The sequence below is a fragment of the Dermacentor silvarum genome, chromosome 1, assembly GCF_013339745.2.
Source record: "Dermacentor silvarum isolate Dsil-2018 chromosome 1, BIME_Dsil_1.4, whole genome shotgun sequence".
NCBI lineage: Eukaryota > Metazoa > Arthropoda > Arachnida > Ixodida > Ixodidae > Dermacentor > Dermacentor silvarum.
In genome coordinates this window covers 75,065,162-75,089,304 of record NC_051154.1, presented here as the reverse complement: position 1 = coordinate 75,089,304, position 24,143 = coordinate 75,065,162, and the positions used below count along the sequence as shown (strand labels likewise).

The 24,143-nt window shown below is 47.0% G+C and overlaps 1 protein-coding gene across 16 annotated transcripts in view; it reads left to right on the top strand.

Annotated features, from left to right (window-relative positions):
* LOC119466299 (chromodomain-helicase-DNA-binding protein 7-like) overlaps positions 1 to 24,143 on the top strand; it is a 554,757-nt gene that overhangs the window by 517,176 nt on the left and 13,438 nt on the right. For 14 of the 16 annotated variants that reach the window (XM_049669824.1, XM_049669819.1, XM_049669863.1 and 11 more), the window contains 4 exons: positions 4,471 to 4,730; positions 13,009 to 13,143; positions 13,234 to 13,338; positions 16,841 to 16,918. In XM_049669824.1, the coding sequence (XP_049525781.1) occupies positions 4,471 to 4,730; positions 13,009 to 13,143; positions 13,234 to 13,338; positions 16,841 to 16,918 (578 nt within the window). The remainder of the gene's footprint in view (positions 1 to 4,470; positions 4,731 to 13,008; positions 13,144 to 13,233; positions 13,339 to 16,840; positions 16,919 to 24,143) is intronic. The other 2 variants (XM_049669821.1, XM_049669884.1) reach the window with 1 other exon arrangement.

The following is a 24,143-nucleotide window of genomic DNA, read 5'->3' as shown; positions in this document are numbered from 1 at the left end:
TTAACGCTTGTGCGAGCATAGTTTTCTCTAATAATACTTTATGAAACTGTCAAAATGTAACTATGAAGTTAAAGAAAAATGAGAATCAGTAATAACTGCCGATAATATATGTATCTGGTTCACAATTCAATTGTTTAAGGGAGTCATTTGCTCATATTTATTCGTCTCGGGGTAAAACAATATGGCTCATATGTGCAGATACATATGTTTTACTATGTTTTGACATTATTTCATATCAGCGATGCGCAGTTTTTACAATATTTGAGCCTAACAATGATCATTGTCTGTAGATGTCGATGTAAACAAATGCACCGCTTTGGTAAATCCGACATGGAAGGCTGCACTCGAAGGCTTCTTAAATATGTGAAATGTCTGAAGAATGTGTAAAAGAAATAGAAGGAGTGAGCTACAAGTGTAGAAATCGGCGACGACAAATTCCAAGGCAGCCACGTCAACACATGGAACACAGCGTGCTTTTATCAGCCCCACTGTTAGCACAACAGCACAATCAGGCCTTTTCACTCAGTAGTCTGTGAGTGCTACACGACTCCTAGACATGCTGCCTTGGAGAAGCCATTAATAATTTATTGCGATACATGAAACGTACAACCGACGTACACAGGCGCAGGTACACAAATCAACAGGCAAAAGCTCTGGCACCCTTCCAATACATTTCCAGCAGTGTGTGCCAGAGAGCAGCACAGGAAAATTAAAAGTTGGATTGCACCACATCCTGCTCAGCATGACTGCCATTATGGTTCACTGCAGCAAGGACTATCTTCCAAAATGCTGTGTCGTCTTAGTGAGCAGTGGAAACAAATAACAAAGCAATACAAAGGTGAGAGAGTTGACAGGGGCACAAACAATGTAATCGTGGTGGGGACTTCATGTTGAGCTGGGATAAAAATGAAAGTAAAGCAGGCAATCTGCCATTGGACAGAGCATCGCAGGTTTAGGGTAAAGGGTGCCATTGCCCTATGACAATCAGTCGGCCAGTCAAGAATTTTATTAGGTCCTGTTAAGCTGTTGCAGATTCCACGCGGGGAGCTCCTCTGGCCGAAACCGTAGGCGACGCCCTAGTCGGGATGGGAACGTGAAGCTCAGCCAGTTCTTGGGCCTTCTGGACGGCCTTGAGTTGGAGTTTGAGGTCTGGACTTTTGAAGGCTTCTTCCCATTCAGGCTCACTGGAGAGGAGGGCCCTTTGGTAACGCGGTACATTGCCATAGCATGTGCGAGAGTGAGCAATAAAGTTCTGGGCAGTCTGGGACAAATGAACGAATGAAAACAGTGATGTTTGAAATTTGCCATTGAGAAATTCACTGGGGCCAAACACTTCACCAAATTTCTTGTAGGATGAAGTTTCTGAATATACCCGCCGTGGTTGCTCAGTGGCTATGGTGTTGGGCTGCTGAGCACGAGGTCGCGGGATTGAATCCCAGCCACGGCGGCCGCATTTCGATGGGGGCGAAATGCGAAAACACCTGTGTACTTAGATTTAGGTGCACGTTGAAGAGTCCCCAGGTGATCCAAATTTCCGGAGTCTCCCACTATGGCGTGCCTCATAATCAGATCGTGGTTTTGGCATGTAAAACCCCATAATTTAATTTTTTTTATGTTTCTGAATATGCCCTTGCATGCAAAGTCATTATGGAACTTCATTAAAGGGTGTTTTCATTTTTGTAAGTACGGAAGATGTGGAGCAAATCTTGAAAGTGTGTGAACACAATATGGTGTCTAGACAAGATGTACTAATTCTGGTTCAATGGTGAGATTTAGGAGCTTTAAAGGAGCTCATGGCCATTGTCACTCATGAACAGCGCAAATGCATGCTCCCTTTCTGCTTAGAAGGCCTCACATTCTTTGAGTAGCGCACTTGGCACGTTTTGTGAGTCAATCTTGTATAGAAGTAGGATGCTGTTTGCCACGTTATTCTCTGTGCCTTTGAAAAGTGCTCCAATAGTGCAGTGGTTACAGTGCTTGTAATCTAGTTCTAGGCCTTTTTCATATAGAAAGCAGGCACCAAAACATACATCATAAAATCAAAAGTATTATAAGTGAGACTACAATCGCTACCTGCAACTTCAACTCCAGGCATTCCTCTGTTTTGCTGAATGCCTCTTCTGGCTTTCTTTTTATATGGGTGTGCAAATGTTCAAAGTTTTAATATGGATTGTATAATACGCATGCATCAGCATATAATTTTTCTTTAGCAAGGCTTATCGGCCACATGGCAGCTTTAGGCATCGTTCATTGTTTTGTCAGCTGTGCTGTTGTGGGAACAATTTTTTGCATTTCTTTTTGCACAGCTTGTTACTCCGAGCCCAATTGTATGTGATTTCAGCTTGTGTCATGGCAGATGGCACAATTAGGGCGAGCATGAAAGGAGAAAAAAAAAACAAAAAACAACATAACATCATGCACCGAGCTTCTGTAAGGAAACCTAATTTTAATCAGTGCATTGACTTGGGTAAAGACCCTGCACGTGGTTGCATCCACATGGCATGTTTTTTTTTTGTCTGCTTTCCTTATACAGTATAGACCACTTATAACGTAAACGCTTATAGTGCAGGACCGGATATAGTGCGGTCTTTTCAGACTCCCGTTAATTTTCCCATAGCACTCCATGTATTCACGTATCGCTTATAGTGCAGTTGTGGGAAACGAAATAATGGTTACAGTGCGGCCGCCTGGGAGTACGGAAGTCAGCGGAGACGGCGAACGCTCCCCTCAAACGGGCGCCCCAAGGAGTGCCAAGAAGTGCTCGAGGAAGAAAGAGTGACGAAGTGGAGGAGAAGGGCACGTGGTGCAAACGAACAGCCAGTGAGGCTGAAACCAGAATATTGAGTGCGAGTCGTGAAATATCACGGCGCGCATAGTGAGCGAGGGCCACGAAACTGCCAACGCCGGCCAAAGCTCGCTTCACGATAACGGCAGTAAACGAAACTTCGGGGAGCGGGCGGCGCCGGCACGGCACGGCGAAGGGCGCACGCGGAGACCGTGGAATGTGAGGGAGGTGGGCGGCAGGGAAGCGGATTTCGCCTCGGCAACTCCGCCGCTTCGGTGGCTCCCCTCGGCCTCCCTCGTAACTCCTTCACTTTCGACTGTCACCGTGCGCGCTCGCCGCCGTGCAGGCGCCGCCGCTCCAGCCTGCCCGGCGCCAGCTCCCCGAAGTTTCGTTTTCTGCCGTTATCGGAAAGCGGGCGTTTGCCGGCGTGGGGCAGTTTCGTTGGCCGGCCTAGGACAGCGCCGCTGCTTCCCTTAGCGCCGTAGCCGCAGCGTGCAAGGTTGTGGGGATGCGCGACTCTCACGCGTCCCCTGATGTTGTTTTCCCCACATGTCTCCTGTGGTCCGGCTTCACCGCGTGGCTAAGTGCTGGCGGTGGTTGTAGTGGTTGCGGCGCGTTGCGAGAGGTGGCGCGAGTGTCGCGATGCTAACGCCACCGAACGGCGGGGTGACTTGGGAGAGAAAGGCCGAGGGCGCTTTCTCTTTGGGTTGGGATTGGCGGCCAACACGCACAAACGCTTCGCGCGTGCGCCAGCCCGCTTCGCGCGACCGACGCGCGAGGCTAAGAGCAGGACACCGGTATGGACGAACATGGATCGTTCGAGCGCGTCACCGTTCGCGTGACTGTACACGTGAACGACTAGGCGATGGTGTCATGGCATGGGGCGAACGTATTCGCTCGCTATCGGGTCACGGTGAGTCGGACATCCTTGATTTGTCGCGCGCCCATGTGAATGTTCTATTGGTTGTAATTCAGCTAGTGTGTGTTAGTGTATGTAAGGTGCAATAAATGCCCTTTTACTTGTTTGCACTACTGTGTTGTCGTTCCTTTGTCCCAAGAGCACATGTGAGACCCCACAAGGTCAACACGTCACTAGAAAGTAGAGCAAGCATAAAGGAGAAAGAAGGGTTCACTGCCATTTTCTACGCGTGGCTACGGTAGCGTGGCTGAGACGTCGGCACATACACGAATGTTCCGGCGCCACGCAGAATCAACGACCTTGCCATTTGAGAGAGGGTGAAATTACCGCCGCATTTTTTTTTTTTTCTACACGCGCTGACATTGAGGGGTCTATCCTAAGCTTTTACTCTATAGGCCGTTTCACATGCTGCGACTGGAGCGAAAAAAATTGGTGCGATCGCACGCGTCGCAATGCGATTTTTGTCGGTGCCGGAGCAATGCCGGTCGGAGGCGCCGCCGCGTGAATTATTTTGAATTAACGAGATTCGACTGTAAATTGAATGCAAACGTTCTAGCCGCATTCCTCGACTGTCGCATACGCGTGGCGGCTCGGTGCACATGTTTTGCATATGTGCGGGCCTTGAAAATTGTTGCTTTGGTTATAGTGCGGTACCGCTTATAGTGCGGATATTCGAGACTCCGGCGACTTACACTATAAGCGGTCTACACTGTACTTGGCACAAGGGTGACCTCTGCACATTTTTTTTTTTTTTCTTTAATGGCAGACATCCCCAGTCTGAGCAGCGTGGCTACTAGCCTCCCTGGCGCGAACAAGGCTGTGGATTCTCGCGGTGGCTCTTCAGCCCTTCAGCAACAGCAGCAGCAGCAGCAGCAGGCGGCAGAGCAGGCCTCGGCGGCAGCAGCCATGCACCAGGACCTCAAACGTTGGTTGGATGACCATCCTGAGCTGATGGCCAGCCACCCAAGTCTGACAGCCGCTGCAGCGGCCATGGCCTTTTCGCCCATGCCCTCTCTGTCAAGCCATGTGAGTATCCTTTCTGTTATCTTTCCTAAAGAAATTTTGCACCGGAATGAGCATGATCATGCCACAAGATATGGCTGACCCTCAGTTTAATTAAGTCATATATCCAGCTGAAAGCTTAAACAGTGCAATCCATTTATAACGATACCACATACAGTGGAAACTAGATTATACGTCCCCCGGTCATGCGACAAGCCGCATTTTACGACGAATTAGTTTGGTCCCGGCAAAACCTCCATAGCAATAATGTATTAATAACCTCTATTATACAACTCAATTTTACGCCGACCCGCTTCGTACGATGCCTCTCTGGTATCATCCGAGAAGAAAAAAGTTCTAAGCAGACGCATTCTGGCACGTACACACACTGCAGCTGGCTGATAACGGGTGCGCAATACCGTATATACCCAAATGTAACGCGACCGCGATTGTAACGTGAGGGACGACTTTCCAGTCGCGCAAAATAAAGAAAATAAAACTGATTATGTAACACGAGATGAACGGAAAATGAAATGGTAGCTTTATTTATGGAATCTCAATTCGGAAATGTTCTCTTCACTCATCATGGTCGTCTGAAGAGGAGATGGAGCTTTCCTTGGGGCGGTCTTCTCGAGTGCTCACTTTTGTAGATAAATTCACTTTTACAAAATTTCTCGTGACTCGGCACTGAAAGCGTCCCAGACTAGTGTTTCTGGCGCTGTCCTATGCTCGCTAGCAGCGCCAATAGAGCTGTCGGCTGTATACTTCCAGGGGTTCGGTGTCGGGACGATCAGAGTCTCGCGAAAGTGAAACTTTCTCCAAAAGTGATGGCCTGAGAATTGTCATCTTCCGCGCCATCGAGCTTGTTTGAGACTTAAGTACTTCTTAAAAGACCGCACAATCATTTCATTCAGGGTCAGTACCAAGCCACTTCAAGAGCTTTCCCGACTGGCCTCGCATTTTAAGTGGGCCTGTGGCTGGTCCCGTCATCCGCAAATCGCCGATGTCGAGACGCCAAGCCTCGGCGGGCTTTCCCAGCTCCTTGGTCATCAAAATTGCTTGTCTCTCGAAGCGACCGTCATACCGAACCCTGCGTCGCCATAACGTCGCGAATGAAAGGAGTCGAACCGTAAAATGTCGTAGAGCATTGCAGTATTGTAACCAGCCACAAGCACAGTGAAAACAGCATCGATTCCAACCAGAAACAAGTCTCGACTTCAGTCGACTTGTGTATGGATTGGATAGAGACGTGAAGTTATAGGTTGCCAGCGTAATGCTGAAAATCCTGGGATTTAGACCCATCGTTTTAAAATGGTATTTTGTCTTTGTTAGAATGTAACGTGAGGGTCGAGTTCAAGCAACGAAATCATAAAATAAGAAACTCGCGTTAGAATTGAATAAATACAGTAATTTTTTAATAATTTAATCAACCTTCCTTAGAATCAGTGCAACTTCATGCCACGGGCTTATTCAGGCGGTCTGTACCCGTTTCTTGGGAATGACCGAGCGTCACTTGCCTATATTCTTAGTTTGATTATACGACGGTTTTGCGTGGTCCCCTTATTCATATATCGGGGTTCCACTGTATAACAATATATTGGTTATAACGATGAAGTTGACTTAAGAGTTTCAACTTATGCATTAGAGCTATGAGAAAAAAAAAACCTAAAGATATGTTATTCACTGCATATCGGTTATAACGATCGAAATTTTGCTTCTGGGTGGCGTTTTTCATGCAGAATAATCGTGAAATTTGCATTCCTAAGTTGCCTTTAACCGAGGCTGAGCAAAAAGTTTGCCTACTCGCGCGACCGCGCTGTTCACGCAGAGTGCACCATCGTCGAATGAGTCCGCTGATTGATTTCATGCACGCTAAATTATAGCTGCCAGTGTTTGCGCAGCAGCTGCACGTGATGCACACTGCAGTTGTGAACCTGAAACTTCCGCGAAAGCAAGGGCAGATTTCTGATTGTCAACGTGCGTAATGATTGAAACTCTATTTAGAGGTATAAGTAAAACAGTTTATTTTTCACAGCCTGCTGTCTACAACTTCGATTTTTTATCGCAAGTGTGTCACCTTCTACTTGCTTGGGAGGCGGAGAGTTGCGTACATGCGCTACTCTCGATGGAGGAGACACGACTGATAGCACAGCAAACAAGGATTTAATATGTACAAGGACGGCAAAAGTACGCGGCACACAAAACTAAAACTATAATTCAACCAAAAATACTCAATAGAAAATATAAAACTGACTAAATACAAAACTATCAGGAACCAGAAAATAATCTATCTCTGTCTCGGAGCCTAACTCCGCCTTATAAGTCTCTAGGTCAGTTCTAGCACCGACTCGACTGACCACCCTGGCCCCGGCCTAACTGCGTTGCAAAGCAGAAACATGGGCTCTTACGGACCGTCGACTTGAAGGTCCTCTTGTCGGGTCCAAGTCGTATCCATTCGTGGAGTCGTTGCTGCCGTAGATACCGACGACTCGCGGTTCCGTTGACCTGGCCAAGTACGTGGGTGGAGCTCCGGTAGCTGGCACTGACGTGTCACTTGTCGGGTTAGGCCTCGCGTCTTGTTCGTTCGGGTTGTCGCTGATGCTGTAAATTGCCGACGACTCGCGGTTCCGTTGACCTGGCCGAGTGCGTGGCTGGAGCTCCGGTAGCCGCCGCTGACGTGTCACTTGCCTCATGAAGTGTTCTTCGCCCTCCGACGATCTGCGTGGCCTCCCGGTGCCCCGGTGATTATCAGTTGAACGGGCTTGGCCGAGGAAGAGGGATTCTCAAGAGGAAGACCGGAACCACCGTGAGCAGCAGTGGCCGGTCCCAGGAGCTTCGTCCGGATGTCTCCGAGGACTACAGCTACACCTGGGATTTGCCAATCTCACGACTTCGTGGCCGGGTCCTCTGCTCTCCCGTCGTCGGAGCATGGCTGACGAGGCGATCTTCCAGCTCATGAGCCACGTCGATAATACTGCTTCGATGCTTCTGCCTCGTGGATTACGTCTCGGATCGCGGGCCTCGAGCGCTCGCGCCGTTCGGAACGCTCCGCGAACTTCGTCGTCCTCTTCTCTCGCCACGGGCGACCTCTTACTCGTGACAAAGTGGCAAATTCAGTACAAAGGCATATTCGGCAGCTTTTTTGATACGGCAGATATAGCGATGATCTGTTATAACGATCGGACTTTTCGTTCTTCTTGATATCGTTATAAGTGGACTGCACTGTATAATGTGCAACATTGTGACAGCCAGTATGCATTTATCAGAACCTCTCCTTAGCTTTCAGTTTACGTCGTCTATCTGTTCATAGATGAATAGGCAAAGGAGGAGCACAATTCAATAGACGTCCATTAATTCAACTGCGGTTAATTTGATTTTTCGGTAAATTCGATCCTGACCTAAGGGCCTGTCCATGCGCATGCATTTCTGTGAGCCAAAACTTTCAATATTTCGACCCTAAAATTAGCCGTCGCTGGATAATTCAAACTTGACCAGTCAGCACGCATGCTATGGTGACCCCAATAGCAATTTCTTTAGAGGCCATGTCTGCATCGGTGAATTTTTGGGGACAGTGAATGTGTTGAGCACAAGTCATTTTCCATCAAAAACGCCTATTTTTTCCCCAACGAAATTGGGCGAACATTGCCTGCAAGGTGCAGTCAGACACGAAACCAAAACTGCCTTCACGGCATTTTGTGTGCTTTACCGCATAACAAGGATGTGCTGCTGCAAAGCTGACTTCAAAAAAAAAAAATTACCGTAGCTTGCACTTGTGGCGTAAGGCTAAAGAAACAGAGGAGCTGATCGGCACCTAGCTGGTCCTGGCCTTACGGGTTAAGCTTTTCTGTAATTTATTGATTATTGATTGATTATTAATTACCTATTGATTGGCTATTGCAAGGTATTGGCCACGTATTTGGGCTAGGCACTGCGAAGTCATCCCCAGCATTTTCCAGAATTTATTGATTATTGATGGATTATCGATAAGCTTTTGATGGGCTATCGATTGGCTATCGCAAGGTGAAGCGAGGCACAGCTGTGCGCTGTGACATCATCGCTAGGCGAGTTTTTACGAACGCTACGCAGGGAAACGAAAAGCTTAAACTGCTCCGCTGTTAAAAAAGTGTGGTGAAGTTCATTTTAGGAAACCGGCTGCCATTGTGCAGCACATATTAGACCAGGGGTTCTCAAGTACAGTCATCCCACGGAACCCTGCTAAGCTCCATAAAGTGCCAAGGAACCTCCCCCCCCCCCCCTTCCCCGAATTAACCGAATGTCGAGGTATCAAGAAAACAATAAACAAATACTTCACTACGTCATCGCGCTTCTATTTACTCAATGAATCGTCAAATCTTGTTTCTATTTAGCACAAGACCAGTGCGGAAGCTGAAATTCTCTTCATCTCATGACTGATTAGCGCTAGCAGCGGCGAAGGCCTCGCGACATCCTTCGCGGCGCGAGTTTTCATCTGAGACGCGCATTGCACACCAACGGGCGCACATCTCGATTATTTTTTCGCCACTCAGCTGCTCGCCAACAAATTGTCCGTCCATTGCGATGTAGCTGGTGCTTTTTATCTTCGACAGCTTTGCACTGAATCAAAGCGAAACAACCGCGGCCGCTATCGACGATCATGGACGGCGACTTTACGGTTCAGAAGGCAGGCGGCTGACGCACGCACAAAGTCAAAACGAAACTACCGTTCGCTGCAAGAAGTGCGGACGAAACTGCGGCCGGTCGCTATCGACGCTGCCATGGGAGGCGACTGCGCAGTTGTGAAGGCACGCAGCCAACGCGCGCATCGAGTGAAAACGAAACTACTATTTGCCGCAACCGCGGCGGACGAAACTGCGGTGGTTATCGACGCGATTAGAGATAGCGACTACGCACTTCGCCGCCAACGCGGTGTTGCGCGCGGCGATAAATGCAAGAATAAAGGCTTTAAATGTTAGGCACGAAGCGCTTCGGCGTTGCTGTCAGTCACGTTCCGCTTACGATCGCCGCTGAGGACCACGGCGATGTGGACTACGCCGATTCGTTTCGGTTGGACGCTACGCCGTTCTTGCTCTTCTGCGGCGCGCATTTGCGGTGCTCCGCGCATTTTTTTTTTTTTTCCCTCCAACGTATACGTCAGTGCGCACACTATCGGCACCGACCCTATCTACAATTAGGAGAAACGCGCATGGTGGTAAGCTACGGCCTCCGAGATTCAAGTGTGAAAGCTTAGGCGCGCTGCCCGTTCTCAGAGGTTGGGTGGCTAAAAGCTGCTTGCGTATTTATTGCGCAGTTCGCGCGTTGCTGTTACGCACTGTGATGTGCTTTTTGACACTCGGGCATGGGTAATGGAGGTTCTTTCGATCAAGCGCACCTCGTGTTCGCCGTTTAGACACTTGTCGAGAGCGGGACCAGGGAAAATTTATCAGTGGCTCGCGGAACCCCGAGCAGGGGCCTGCGGAACCCGTAGGTTCCGCGGAACCCACTTTGGGAACCCATGTATTAGACCCTTGTCCATTTTTCTTGGGTGCGAGTTAGATTGCCACTTTGGTTAGGAGCTGTGATGTCATTTCTACATTAGTGTTCTACTTTAGACACATTGAAGCGGTGCACTTGTTTGATTTGGAGCCGTGTTAAAATAGTGCAAAAACTGCCAATAGAATCAGTGGTGTTCTACCGTTTTTTTGTTTTTTTTTTTGTTTTTTTGTTTCTGCATCGTGTTTAATTCAACTCGCCTGATAATGTGATCAGCTTTGTTGGTCCTTTGAGGGTTGAGGTAATGCAAGTCGACTGTATTAATATCGTCAGGTTTTATTGTTCTTGCTGGCATATGATTGCGCAAGCAGTCGTCAGCAGTCGTTTGTCAGCAGTCGTCAGAGCTGTGGGATGGAATCGTGAATCCTGCTCACATCACATTCCTATCAGTGATTTTCAAAGCGAATGCACCATCTACTAGGAGTGAGTGAGCAATGAGGCTTTGCAGTTAACTTTATAGCAGTGCATGCCTTACCTGTTCATCTGCTTAGCAGACAATGCATAATGCTTGTAATGGCCATTCCTCTTGTCTTGTTCGAAAAGCTTATGTCTCTGTGCCCAGTCCTCTCCTAACTGCTCCTGAAAATTGTGTTACGTAGAATTGTATCGAGGTTCCACTGTAATCAGTGAGTGCTGCATTATTGTGTGAGGAGTGGCATAAAGAAAAAAAGATAGCTTGTCTATGTATAATCGTCGGAATTCTGATAGGAGTGATGGCTTAGAGATTTCACATCTCTACCGAAATCTGATGACGATTTTTTGGTACCTAGTGCAGTGTATAATGTGTGGTTCAGTAAGAAAAGCACAGCAAAAGCAAAGAAATCCATATCTGACCACCATGAACTTGGTTATCGCGCTTGAGATGGCAGCCGTAGCATTGGTTGCCACGCATCCGGCCGTGACTGAATGATCATCCAAGAATATGCCTCCCTTGCTGGAAAAACACTGGTTTCGGTACCATCCAAGAGGCATCATGCGCCTGCAGATTTGGCGTCACCGTACGGAGATTTCAGAGTAGGGGCCCCATTCTTGGTTAAACCCTTTGGGGGTGCAAGATATGATCACATTCACGCTCTCCACTGGACGTGTCGGTGCCTACAGGCGATGACGTGCGCTCGAGAAACGCTGCTGCTCAGTGTCTGGTGCCAAGTTACGCGAAACATTGCGAAAGTGATTGCATCTCCGAAAGCGATTAACCGCGAATACCGCTCCATGGTAGTGCTGCCATCACTGACTGACACTTTGCACCATGGGCAATGCGGTATAAGCCTCGAGCAAGACTTGCCGAAGTGGACTAAAGGAAGTTTAATCATAAGGTTTTGTTTTGTGACTGATTCCCAATCTGTGCTGTCAAATATCGCGCTGACAAAGTTCTTGATAAAGTGAATTTTTGCTTTCTCTGCCGATTTTGCTATTGCGAGATTCAACTGTACAGTATAGACCACTTATAACGTAACTGCTTATAGTGCAGGACCGGATATAGTGCAGTCTTTTCAGACTCCCGTTAATTTTCCCATAGCACTTCATGTATACACGTATCACTTATAGTGCAGTTGCGGGAAACGAAATATCGGTTACCGGGCGGCTGCCTGGGAGTACAGAAGTCAGCGGAGACGGCGAACGCTCCCCGCAAAAGGGTGCCCCAAGGAGTGCTCGAGGAAGAAAGAGAGACGAAGTGGAGGAGAAGGGCACGTGGTGCGAACGAACAGCCAGTGAGGCTGAAACCAGAATCTCAAGTGCGAGTCGTGAATGATCACGGTGTGCATAGCACGCTAGGGCCGCGAAACTGCCAATGCCATCCAACGCTCGCTTCACGATAACGGCAGTAAACGAGACTTCAGGGAGCGGGTGGCGCCAGCACAGCACGGCGAAGGGCGCATGCGGAGACCGTGGAATGTGAGGGAGGAGGGCGGCAGGGAAGCGTTTTTCGCCTCGGAAACTCCGCCGCTTCGGTGGCTCCCCTTGCCCTCCCTCGTAGGTAGCTCCCTCACTTTCGACTGCCACCGTGCGCGCCCGCCGCCGCTCCAGCCGGCCCGGCGCCAGCTCCCCGAAGTTTCGTTTTCTGCCGTTATCGGGAAGCGGGCGTTTGCCGGCGTGGGGCAGTTTCGGTGGCCAGCCTGGGGCAGCGCCGCTGCTTCCCTCTGCGCCGTAGCCGTAGCATGCAAGGTCAACACGTGACTAGAAAGTAGAGGAAGCATAAAGGAGAAAGAAAGGTTCACTGCCATTTTCTACGCGTGGCGACGGTAGCGTGGCTGAGACATCGGCACGTACACGCATGTTCCGTCGCAACGCAGAATCGGCGACCTTGCCAATTGAGAGAGGGTGAAATTTCCGCCACGTTTTTTTTTTTCTTTCTTGTTCTGTTCGCGCGCGACATTGAGGGGTCTCTCCGAAGCTTTTACTCTATGGCGGTGGCGGAGCAATGCTGGTCGGAGGCGCCGCCGCGTGATTTGGTTCGAATTAACGAGATTCGAATGTAAATTGAGTGCAAACGTTCTAGCCGCATTTCTCGACTGTCACATACACGTGGCGGCTCGGTGCACATGTTTTGCATATGTGCGGGCCTTGAAAATTGTTGCTTTGGTTATAGTGTGGTACCGCTTATAGTGCGGATAGGAGTCGCGACTTACGTTATAAGCGGTCTACTCTGTATAATATTTTACTGGTTGATTAGTGTGCAATTTTTTTTTTCTCTTTCCTTCTGTTTCTTTCTTTCTGGTTTGTTTTGATCCTCTGAAAAGACTACATTTCTTTGCCAATGTTTTGCATGTAGCAGCTGGAGTTGCTCGAGTTGCCCGAGTCAAGGCGAAGGGGCAGGAGACCTCGGTTGGACCCTAGCAAGCTGGATCCGCACTGCCTCACCGGAGATGAGAATGTCTCTGTGATCAATCGGCTGACCGGGAAGAAGGTCAGAATCTTTTTGCGTGTATCCTTTGTCACTTATCATGAACTGTACAGCACTCCTTGAGGCAATCCATTGAATGAACTTTTCTTACAGATCACTGGAAGCAAGGCACCTCCTCTGAAGCACCTTGCCGAGTGGTTAGAGAAAAACCCCATGTTTGATGTTGACCCAAAATGGTCACAGCTTGTCAAGGAACGGGTATGCAATCTTGACTTTCTCCTTGTTCTCCTCAATTGCTTTTCTTTTTGTCTTGTCATTCAAAGGGCCTCTGGTTAGTTTTGGGCATTGCAAACAAACAGTTGTGGCATGGTGATGATGTCATGAAGATTGTGTCTGCAAATGATGCAGACACAATGCAAACAGCACCGTTGTTTGCCATGAAAATCATTGAAAATTCAAATGTAAGCATTGCAGCACTCATCCACAAAGCAGCCAATCTTCTTGCCAGCAGAGATGGCATCATAGCTCTCACTTATCAGGTCACGGCACCTGCATATTGTGCACACATAGCCAATGGCAATGTGAATAAAACGAGGATTCCCATGAAACGAACAGTGCACAAAACTGACAGGGAAAATGTGCCACACAGCAAGAAAAAGGAAAAGGGGGAAAACGTAGGCGGGGCTCATAATTTGTGATGGGCCCCGGCTCTGATTTGAGAAAAGACAGGCGAGAAATGCTGCTGTAAGACCTTGGCCAAGGCCAACGTCTTACAACGTCTATCCTCGTCTCTCGGCGAGGGTAGCTCCTCTTGCACCATCATTTTCCAACATTTGATTTGCTTATATATCTGCTATTCCTGAGCGATATTCAAAAATTTTTGTGCTGGAACACCCCCTGCATGGCGTTTTACAAGTTAGTTTACAACCAGAATTTCCTATGGTGATTGGCTCAGCACAACAGCAGACAAAGGACGGAAAGTAACAATGGAAATAAGCGCCAACTTCCAACTGAACTTTATTATCGTAAGCACACATTTTAACCCTAGCACACATGACCACAACCTAAAACTGCCGAACTTAAAGACGTTGCAAATCTGCAAAGCAACAATTAAATTAAGACGGTGCACCATCTTTTGCATGTTGTAGGTAAGAAAGTTCAGTTTTGGACAAGGTGACTGAAGGTTTACTGATGCAATGGCCTTTAGCAATAGCCGCTGCTTTAAGGATCATTCTGGTATTATCACCTGCATGCCTAGTTATTATTACGGTCTTTTCAAGAAACGGAGTTCAGCCACATTGATTACAATGTAAAGCATAAAACACCTCTCTTCCTTTCTGCACCTGGAGACTGTGTTCCTATAATTTCACATTCAGGCTTCTGCCAGTCTGCCCGACATACCTTAGTCCACAGGAGAGGGCAATTACACCACCACACCCAATGAGCTAGGTGGAATGAGTGGACTGAGGTAGGGCAGACTGGCAGATAAGATGCTTGAATGTTCGCACTCGTAGACCTTATTGGCGATGAAGCATGAGATCAGATGCACCAGCTGTAGACTGACGGCTGTAGTAGTGGATTACAGATTCACATCAAGTCCCTTTCATGTCCCAAATGTCTTGGCGGCATGCACCTTTTGGCCAGCAGGTTGGCTTGATTGGGCTGCACTTGGCAGGCCAACACGCGGATCCTGCACGATAACACCGATCGCATTGTTGCGTATTCAGAGTGGTGCAGAGCACATGTACGTAATTTATTCCCGTGCCTTGTGTAGGCACAGCAAGATGTTTCTGGGTCATCAAAATTTGCAGGAGGCCCTTTGCTGGCCGGTCAGAAGCACCCCAGTGTCATTTCTTTTACATAGACCTGTTTTCTTGCTAATATCTACATGTATATGCCTATAATGAATATCTGAAATAACGAAGGTATTTTCGTGGCCGATGCATTTTCTTTATAACAAGGTTCCGCTGTATGCAGTAGAACCTTGTTCACACGATCCAGTTTTTTAACCCTTTGAAGGTCGAATTTTGTTCGCCAAATACGACCCCCCAGGGTCGATTTTTTTTATTGCTGATTTAAATTCTTCGAAAGAACCTATTTCGAAAAAATAGGGTCGTAATCTGTTTAAAGTTAACAGTAAAGTGAGGAAAAAATTGTTTGTGTTGTAAAATACACAATGTTTATTCATGAATAAGAAGATAAACACACTGAAAAATGGTTGTGTGCACGTCCGGAAACCGAAACAAGTGAGAAGCCTTTGTCTTATCGCCAACAAGGTGCAATAGAGCTTTTGCGATCTCCAAAAAAGGAAACGCAAAAACGGCAGCATCGTTTGTGTATATACGCGCCTGCCTGGGAACAGGTGTAATCGCGCTGCGGTGGGCGATAAACGATCGAGTAACAAGCGGTCACCCTTTCAGAGATTTGAAACCAGATAGCCATCAGTTTAGCGCGTGCAACAAGCGTGATCTGCCGCCAGAGAAAACCGTAACTTGCCGCCAGTGCCGCGCGTGCGCCCGGATGCGCAGGCGATAGTAGTCGACGCGCCGTTGCCATAAAAAAAAAACAAAAAAACGGAGAGGCATTGGCGTAAGTAAAAAATTCCACGTGTTCCCATTGAGTGGCACCACATGCCAAGCAAAGGAAATGATCGAAAGAGGCGCGCACTTGCCACCGCCGTGCGCGCGCGCTCCTGGATGCGTGAGCGATAGCTGACGTACCGTTGCCATAAAATAAAAAAAGGAGAGGCATTGGTGCAAGTAAAAAATTCCACATGTTCCCGTCAAGTGGCAGCATGTACCAAGCGAAAGAAATGATAGAAAGAATCGCGCACTTGTTGCCGCCAAGTGCGCACGCACACTCAGATAAGCGAGCGATAGACGACGCGCCGTAGCCATAAACAAAAACAAAAAAACGGAGAGGCATTGGCGCAAGTAAAAAATACCACGTGTTTCCGTCAAGCGGCAGCACATGATAAGTGAAAGAAATGATCGAAAGAGGCGCGCTCTTTAAATGTACAAGCGATATCGTACATGTACGCCAATGAACATTTTGAGGGTGTTCGCGGAGGCCGTACATGTACGGTATTGACCCTGAAAGGGTTAACGATTTCCCAGCCCCAACGTTCATGATTGAGTACACAAACTGTAACCCAATACAGTTACGCTTTTTATTTTTTTACTGGTTCATATGTTCCTCGAAAACATGACCTTTCAGTACCACTGATCCTATGATACATTTTCCAGTCCCCAGATTCCATGTGGGAACAAAAATGTGAACATGTGCTTCCACACGATGCCTTGGAGGTAGCAGACGATGCACGTTAGACCCTGTAAATGAGTGCCCTGAGTTAAAGAAGTCTAGTAGCACATCCTGGCGAGTGGAAATGCAATTTCAAATGAGCTTGTGCAACTCTATAGAGATGGCACAATCAACAACCAGTGGTGTCAAATACGCACAAAATATCAAACATTACATTGGCACTGTACATGTACGGCAAAAACCCTCACAGAGTCAAACACATTTTGTGAAACACTTCGTATATTTCATAGTAGCCTTTTGCAGCACTTTTGTCCGTTCTCAGAGGAATTGTTTTAGTTATTTTGCCTTGCAGGGTTCGTTACTTCTGTACTGATTTCGTTGCTGTCTTTTTCCGTTGCTTTTTTTTTTTTTTTCTTCTACTTGTACACACTGTCTTTTCTGTCTGTGAAGCGTACACAGACCAGCATAGCAATTTTTTTTTTAATAATTTCTTGTGCAGAGGTGGTTGCAGCAGGCAAAACAAAATGAAGATGCGAAAAACCAGATGTCTCAGTCAACATCTGCAAGGCGCAAACGTGTAAGTACTGCTTTTTCTATTTCTTTTTTGTTAGGCGTTTGACTTTGAAAATACAAGGGACCATATCTTAAAGGGACTGACAACCGATTTTTAAGGACCTAGTATTTTTCTGACGCAATGAAAAGCTAATCTTTGGAAGTGTTTTATACCTGCGCTGGTTACTTCCAAAGGCGCACGGAAATTTTGATCTGAGCAATCTCCAAAAAACAGGGAAGTCTTTACGCCAGCAACACTTTAAAAAGTGAGGGCAATGCCAGCACACCTTGCAAATTAGTGGGTGGCTTTCATGGGAGTGAGTGCAACTTTTGTTAACCGTTCACATTTTGTCCTTTTTAGCCACTTCTGAAAATAAAAAGCTGCTGCAATAAGTTGCTGCATCTGTGACTTCTGCAAATCCTAGTGCTAGCGGCAATGTGGTGCCCTCTTTTAGCCGTGGGTGCAAGTTCTCACAGCACCACTTCGGTCTCCGAGATGCTACTGTGTCCGCCACCCATTCTAGGAGGCCATTCTGCCGCTTTTCTGCTCATATAACAATCGAAGGTTTAGCTGTGCATTGTAAGTTACAGGAAAAATTATAATTTAAAAAGTGTATTGCATTTCAATATTTAAGAAAGCCCCGGTGGGGGGTAAGTGTTTGTTATGCCAAGTGCTCCAAGTGTTCAGCATCAACCACGTGTTCGTTATGTGTGGTAAATTCTAGCAATTTTTTTTTTGCGGTTACTACTGAGCCTAATCTATGGTGCACAAAGATTGCATCCAAAAACAGCCACGAATGCATAAAACATAGACATAAGTTATGGGAATGACCCAAGTCGTTTTTTTCTCACCTTGAAAGCACAGACCGTATTTACTCGATTCTAATGTGCCCTCGATTGTAACGCACACCCCGTTTTCCGTGGTCAAAAAAGAAAAAAAATTCCTTTACAGTACCACGCACAGGAATACAACTTTCTCTCATTTGGAAAAACAGATTTACTCCTGATGCACTGAAGTTGCGATTAATAAATAAAGTTGGTTTCGCCCGAAAGGCGAAGCATCGAATGCGATAGCAAATTAGTATACCGCTATACGAAGTAAGGATAGCAGTTTTATTGGCTGTATAAACTTGCAAACATTCGCTTACTAAATAAGTAAGCACGGTGTCACGCGGGCACAAACACACATGAACACATCTCGCTCGTTGAACGCAGAAACGAGCTGTCAATACGCTGGAGTGACGAAGCACGGCAAGCAAATTGGCCTTCGTGCTAGCATGCCTCTCCTTCAACAAACACAGCGCGCAGCCGACTTTCCCCGTCGCAGATCGCTTTCAAGATAGGGCCAACGCGATCGTAACGTCAAAGTGGATCGTTACAGAATATGTCCTGTTTCAGTCCACTGAAACTCTTCCACATTGCTTTGCTGGCGAAAATCCTCTCCTTCTTTTTTCGCCAGTCCCACACGCAAGTTTCGGATTCTCCGAACGCCCGTGAAGCAGCCCGATTTCCATCCGTTTCCGCACGCATGATCACTTTCCTTTTAAATGTGGCATCAGGATGAACTCGGCACTTCATGCTGATAGAGCAGACGCAGAAAACGGGAACAAAGACGGTAGACAAATGCCTAAGCACGTGTACTGCAGCACATGGAGGAAGCTACGGTAGCTAGGCTAGAGTGTGGATAGGCTCGACGCGTGTGCGAGGCGGTCATTTTGAAATGCCGCCGGCTATATGGTAACGCAGATTTAGGGTCGTACTAGACTCTAATGCGCACGCAATATTTGGACCTGTTTTATGGGAAAAAAAGTGCCCATTAGATTCGAGTAAATACGGTATTCTGAGTCGGAACCTGTTCACGAGGAATCCACACATGAGCCCGTTGCTTTGGCTGCTTCAACTCCAATAGTGTCATCCTGTAACAGGTAATTTTTTGAGCATGACGGTTATCCTTTGCGCCTTAACAGTTGCCCTTTGTTACTAGCACGCTCCGTGCGCCTTTCTCCTGAACTGTTTTGCTGCATGTCGGAGTTCAGTGGCATTTGATTCGCACTCCCAATTTACAAGAGCACAAAGTTCTTGTCTTGCTGTATTCTTATTGCGAATCATTAAACCTCTACAATTTTTCTTCATATGCGGAAGGCAGCCACTGACACAACGTTGTCCTCCGAAGTGAAAGCCCGTGCTGCCGCATGAAGCACATTGTCCAGCTGCTGCCTGTCTTAAAGTTTGTAGCCGGGATGCCGTGCTTTTTTGCAAGTTGGCGTGCCCCATTCTGTATTGTTTCATCCGATACAGCACGGCGATTGCGTCGGGAGTTTTATGACGTGGTAAAATATTGTTTCTTCGGCCTCTGGGTAGTGGCCTGTCTTCATTCTGTGGAAAGCCTGGTGTGTCTTGCTGATAGCCTTCAGCTTTTTGTGTCGCCATCTCAAATGCATATTTCATTGACGCCGAAGTGTTTCCCAATGAACAGTTGCCATTCTCTAACGCAGACTCAACAGCTTTGAGCTTGAAGCTATGTTAGCGTAGCTTCTATACCAACCCATTGCGACACGTGCTGGCAGTCTAGTGACTCCATGCACGTGTCAACACGACCAATGGCCAATGAGGGGGGCGCATTCGCTATGCGAGTAAATGCGATATGTTAAAGTCAAATCAAAAAGAATGTGAATGTGAAAAAAAGCAGTTATGCCCACAGAGTGATCGAACAAGGAACTGTATGCAAAATGGAAATTATTGTGAACATGACAGCACTCAGGGGTGGGACTCCTGTGCCAGTTGTGCCATTTTGATACAAATGCAGATTCCTGCGCCAAACTGTGCCAAACACAGAAAATTTACCGAAATTTCACTGCGCTGCGCCAGAACGGCTTCGGCATGTGTGCTCCGGCAGTGGCCGCGGACAGCAAGCGGATTCGTTCTCCGAAAAAGAGTGCAGCCGATCACATTCCGCAGGCCGCGTGACGGCGCCTCCCTCACAGTTTCTCGGGATTTTCGCGCTTATAACATTGGACTTTTCGGTGCTTACGGCAAGTGGCCACTCCCGGCTGTTTTCACTGCTGTCAGAACGGCCAGGGCGGCTGTATTGCTGTATGTAGAGTGTACTAGAATACAGTTGATTGGGCAGAGCCGTGCGGCGCTCCCTAGCCGAGGCGCAAAACAATGAATAGTAAGCTGAGAGAACTGCGAGCGAACTAGATATTATAGGGAGGGGCAGTAGGTTCAGCGGGCGGGCGTCTCCACCCACCGGGCCAGTTTACCGTAAAAATATTCCAATCTGTTTTTAAGCCCACATGGGCGAGGCCTGAGCCATTTTGACACATCACAAAGGGCTAATGGCGGATTTGGAATAAAAAGTCGCAGTTTCGCCCGAAAGGCGAAGCATCGATTGCGATAGTACATTAGTAGACAGCTACACGAAGTAAGGATAGTAGTTTTATCGGGCGTATAAACTTGTAAACATTGGCTTACTAAATGTGGATGGGCGAATAGTGAATTTGAGGTCCGAAGCGAATTCGAAGCGAATAGTGATTTGGTCGAATAATTTCGAATTGAATAGTTCAAATAGTATATATCACTTATTACAGTAAAACCTAATCAATTGAATTTCACGGGACCGAAAAAAAATGCCTAATTTAACTGAATGCCGAATTATAAGGGTATACAGAAAACAATAGTTAAATGCTTACTACATCAGCACGATTTTATTAGTGGAATGGATGAGCAAGTCCATTTGCCATTTTGTACAAAAGCAGTGCGGAAGCTGCAATTCTCGCCATCTCGTGACTGATTGGCTCTCGCAGCGGCGATCGAGGCTTCGAGACTTCCTTTGCAGCACGGCTGCGGCACCTTGAGTTGCAACACGCTTTGCACTACCGCGTGCACATCCCGATTATTTTTTCGCCAGTAAGCTGATCGCCAACAGATCGCACGTTCATCGCGATGTAGCCAGTGTTCTTCATCCTCTACAGCTTTGCACCGAGTCAAACCGAAACAACAGTTCGTCACAACCGTCCCCGCTATCGACGCGATTATGAACGGTGACTTTGCGGTGCTTAAGGCACGTGGCCGATGCACGCACAGAGTCAGAACGAAACTACCTTTCGCTGCAACAACTGCAGACGAAATCACAGTCCCTATCTATGTGATCATGGATGGCGGCTACGCAGCTTTTTAGGCACGCGGCCGACATGTGTATTGAGTCAAAACGAAACTGTTTTGCCGCAACCGCTGCAGAAGAAACCCCGCCCGCTATCAACGCGATCATGGATGGCGACTATGAAATCCCGCGGCCAACGCGTTGTCATGCGCAGCGGTAAACACAGTAAAGGCACAAATAGGCACGAAGCGTTCCGTCCTTGCAGTCATTCACGTACGATTTCCGCTGATGGCTTTGGCGATGCGTACTCTGCCGCTTCGTTTCGGTTGTATGCTAGCACCGTTTCTGCTCTTTTGCGTCGCACATTTCCGGCTCTTTAAAGCAAAAACGTATAGCCTTCGAGATTGATGGTTCATGTATGGCAGCCATGACTTAAAGCATAGCCTCCGAGATGTGTTTTTCTACCGACAGTCCATGGCTTCTGGCTGCCTATTCAGGAGCGCCGAATAATTCGAAAATATTGAATACCTGAATTCGAATCGGAGTGAATAACGAATATAGAATAATTTGATCGAATATTCGACAATACTGAATATTCGCCCATCCCTATTAAATATACATGCATGGTGTCACGCGCGCACAAGCAAACATGAACACATCGCAGTCGATGACCACGGAGACTCACTGTCTAAACGCTGGAGTGAGGAAGCGCGGCAGCAGCAGTGAGCTAACTAAGCGGCGAAAACACAGCACGCACGAAGCTATGAGCAATCGCACTCTGTCCCCATCACAGACCGCTTTCATGATAGGGCCCGCGCTGCCGCGCCATACGCAGCAGCCCACCTCCCTCCCTCCATTCCCCACGCAGTGCTTTGCGCGTGATCAAATACATGTGCGCGTCCTTCCCGCTTTCCTCCCTTGCGGCCGCGAGATTGAGCCGCCATCGTCGGCTCACCCATATACGATTTCACTCGCACATACAGCATACAGCGCGCAGCGACCATGTTATTGCCCCTGGACTTCATACGGAACATCACGGCGACGACAACGGCAGTGGTGCGTCTGGAGTGTCCATGATTGCTATTGCAATAAAGACAGATTGGAATAGTTTTACGTAACACCAGCCCAGGGTTGATTGCGGCTCTCTGGGTCTGCGGTGACATATCGTGGCCCAGAAATTATGTTAACGCATCGATTGCACACATAATTTGAGAACATTTTCCGCTATCGCCATGAGCGTCGGCGCGGGAAATATATAGTTCGATTGTAGTTCCAACTGATGTTTTCTGCTTTACATGAAAACATGCGCCGTGCCACTACTCGACCCACTCTTCCATATTCTATTATGCTATAGCTACAAAGCGTGCTTCTGGTATGCGCTTTGTGTTCGTTTATTCTGACTGTGGTTTTGAAGTGTGCTGCCATATTCCATTATTCCACCAAAATTCAGATTGGCCTGCTCCAAAATGCAATTTTGTCTGCGCCAAACTGCTCCAAAACCCAACTTTGCTTGCTCCAAAAATTGCTCCAGAATGACTTTGGGACATCCCTGAGCACTGCTGCTGTGTTAAACAGTAGGAATTCTTGGCATATTTATCATAATGCAGCAGCTGCGACAAGAAAAAGCAAGGCAGCTATTGTGCAATAAAATAAGAAGTACGATGTATTCATCAAGAATCACTAGTATAAGTGACAGTATCTCTTATTCATCTTGCAGATCTGATGAGCTGTGTTTGGTTGTTAGGACGCAGTAAACCAAACGCAGCATTAATGGCAGTTAAGGAGCACATATCCTGGAATGCGACTTTACAATCCGGAAAATATGATAATAGAGTATTCAGTTTACTAGCATCTCTACCTGCAGTGGTCATTTTGCTCTGCGTTATGAGATGAACACCACATAGAAATTGTCAACTGCTTCTGTAAACACCACATTGGTGATGCTGCATTAAACACTACAACACACCCGGTTGTGATTGAGATGCAATTGAGAGCAAATGCTGGCAGCATTGCTCACTTCAAAAGTGTTCCTTTGCTGGTGTTTTACTGTGCGAGATATTGTGCTGAAAATCGAGTACAGTAGACTTTCGTTAGTTCGAATCGAGTAATTAAACTTTTCAGTTAATTCAATCTTAACTGAAAGTCTGGGTCAGCGCCCATGCATTTCTATGGGCCCAAAGTTTCATTATATTTATCCTATAATTGACCTTTGCTGGATAATTCGAACTTGACTGGTCAGCAGGCATGCACCTGACCAATGGTGACCAATGGACAATTGGGCCAGCAAATGCATGGAACTCAGGTTATCTCCAGTGCTGTGATTTTAGCTACTTTGTCGCTAGATTTAGTGACTTTCATGCCTGTTCAGCGACTTTACAGAACAATTAGCAACATCTCAGCGACTTGGAATTTAAGGAAGCGGCTTTGAAAATAGCTCTCTAAGTGCACTTCATTATTCGAAAGTTACATGTGAGCTGAGTAATTTGGCTATATAGCACCTAGGCTCATTGACGATGATCAAGCAGTGGTTGCCTTTACAGGATTTTCAGTGGGCTCACAAAATACTTGTTTTTCTTTTTTTTTTTTTTTTTTTTTTTTTTTTTTACGAAACCAATTTGAATGGGTCTTAACGCTCACTGTTGTGCACTTTTACTAAGTATGTTCGTTCGGTGTACATTTATGGATTTTATTGTTAGATTTAGAATGCAGCTGGTAAACAGTAAGATTGATTGACTGTATAAAGGCGTATACATGGGAGCGCATGGGCTCGTTCACACGAGCCTGAACATACTGCTTCCTTATCGCATGGGTTTTGACAAGTTAGTACTGCGAAGAAGCTTCAGGTAGACCAAGAAGCACAGTATTGCCCTGCATAAAGGTTGCGTGATTGTTATCACTGTGTTAACATGTGACCTTGTACGTCTTGTAAAATTTTACTGTCTTTCGTGAGCACAGAGAACTAGAAAATTTTCAGGGATAATGTAGACTTAAGTGCCTTTATGTTCTAGAAAGATCAGACTGTTTGCATTCTATTGAATTGTGCTGCATTTGAAACCTCACAATTTGAGGTTAAACCCTGAATTTCAGCTTTCCTTGTCCATTATGTAAGTATAATAGTAATGTAAAAGCCCACCACACACTGCTGGTA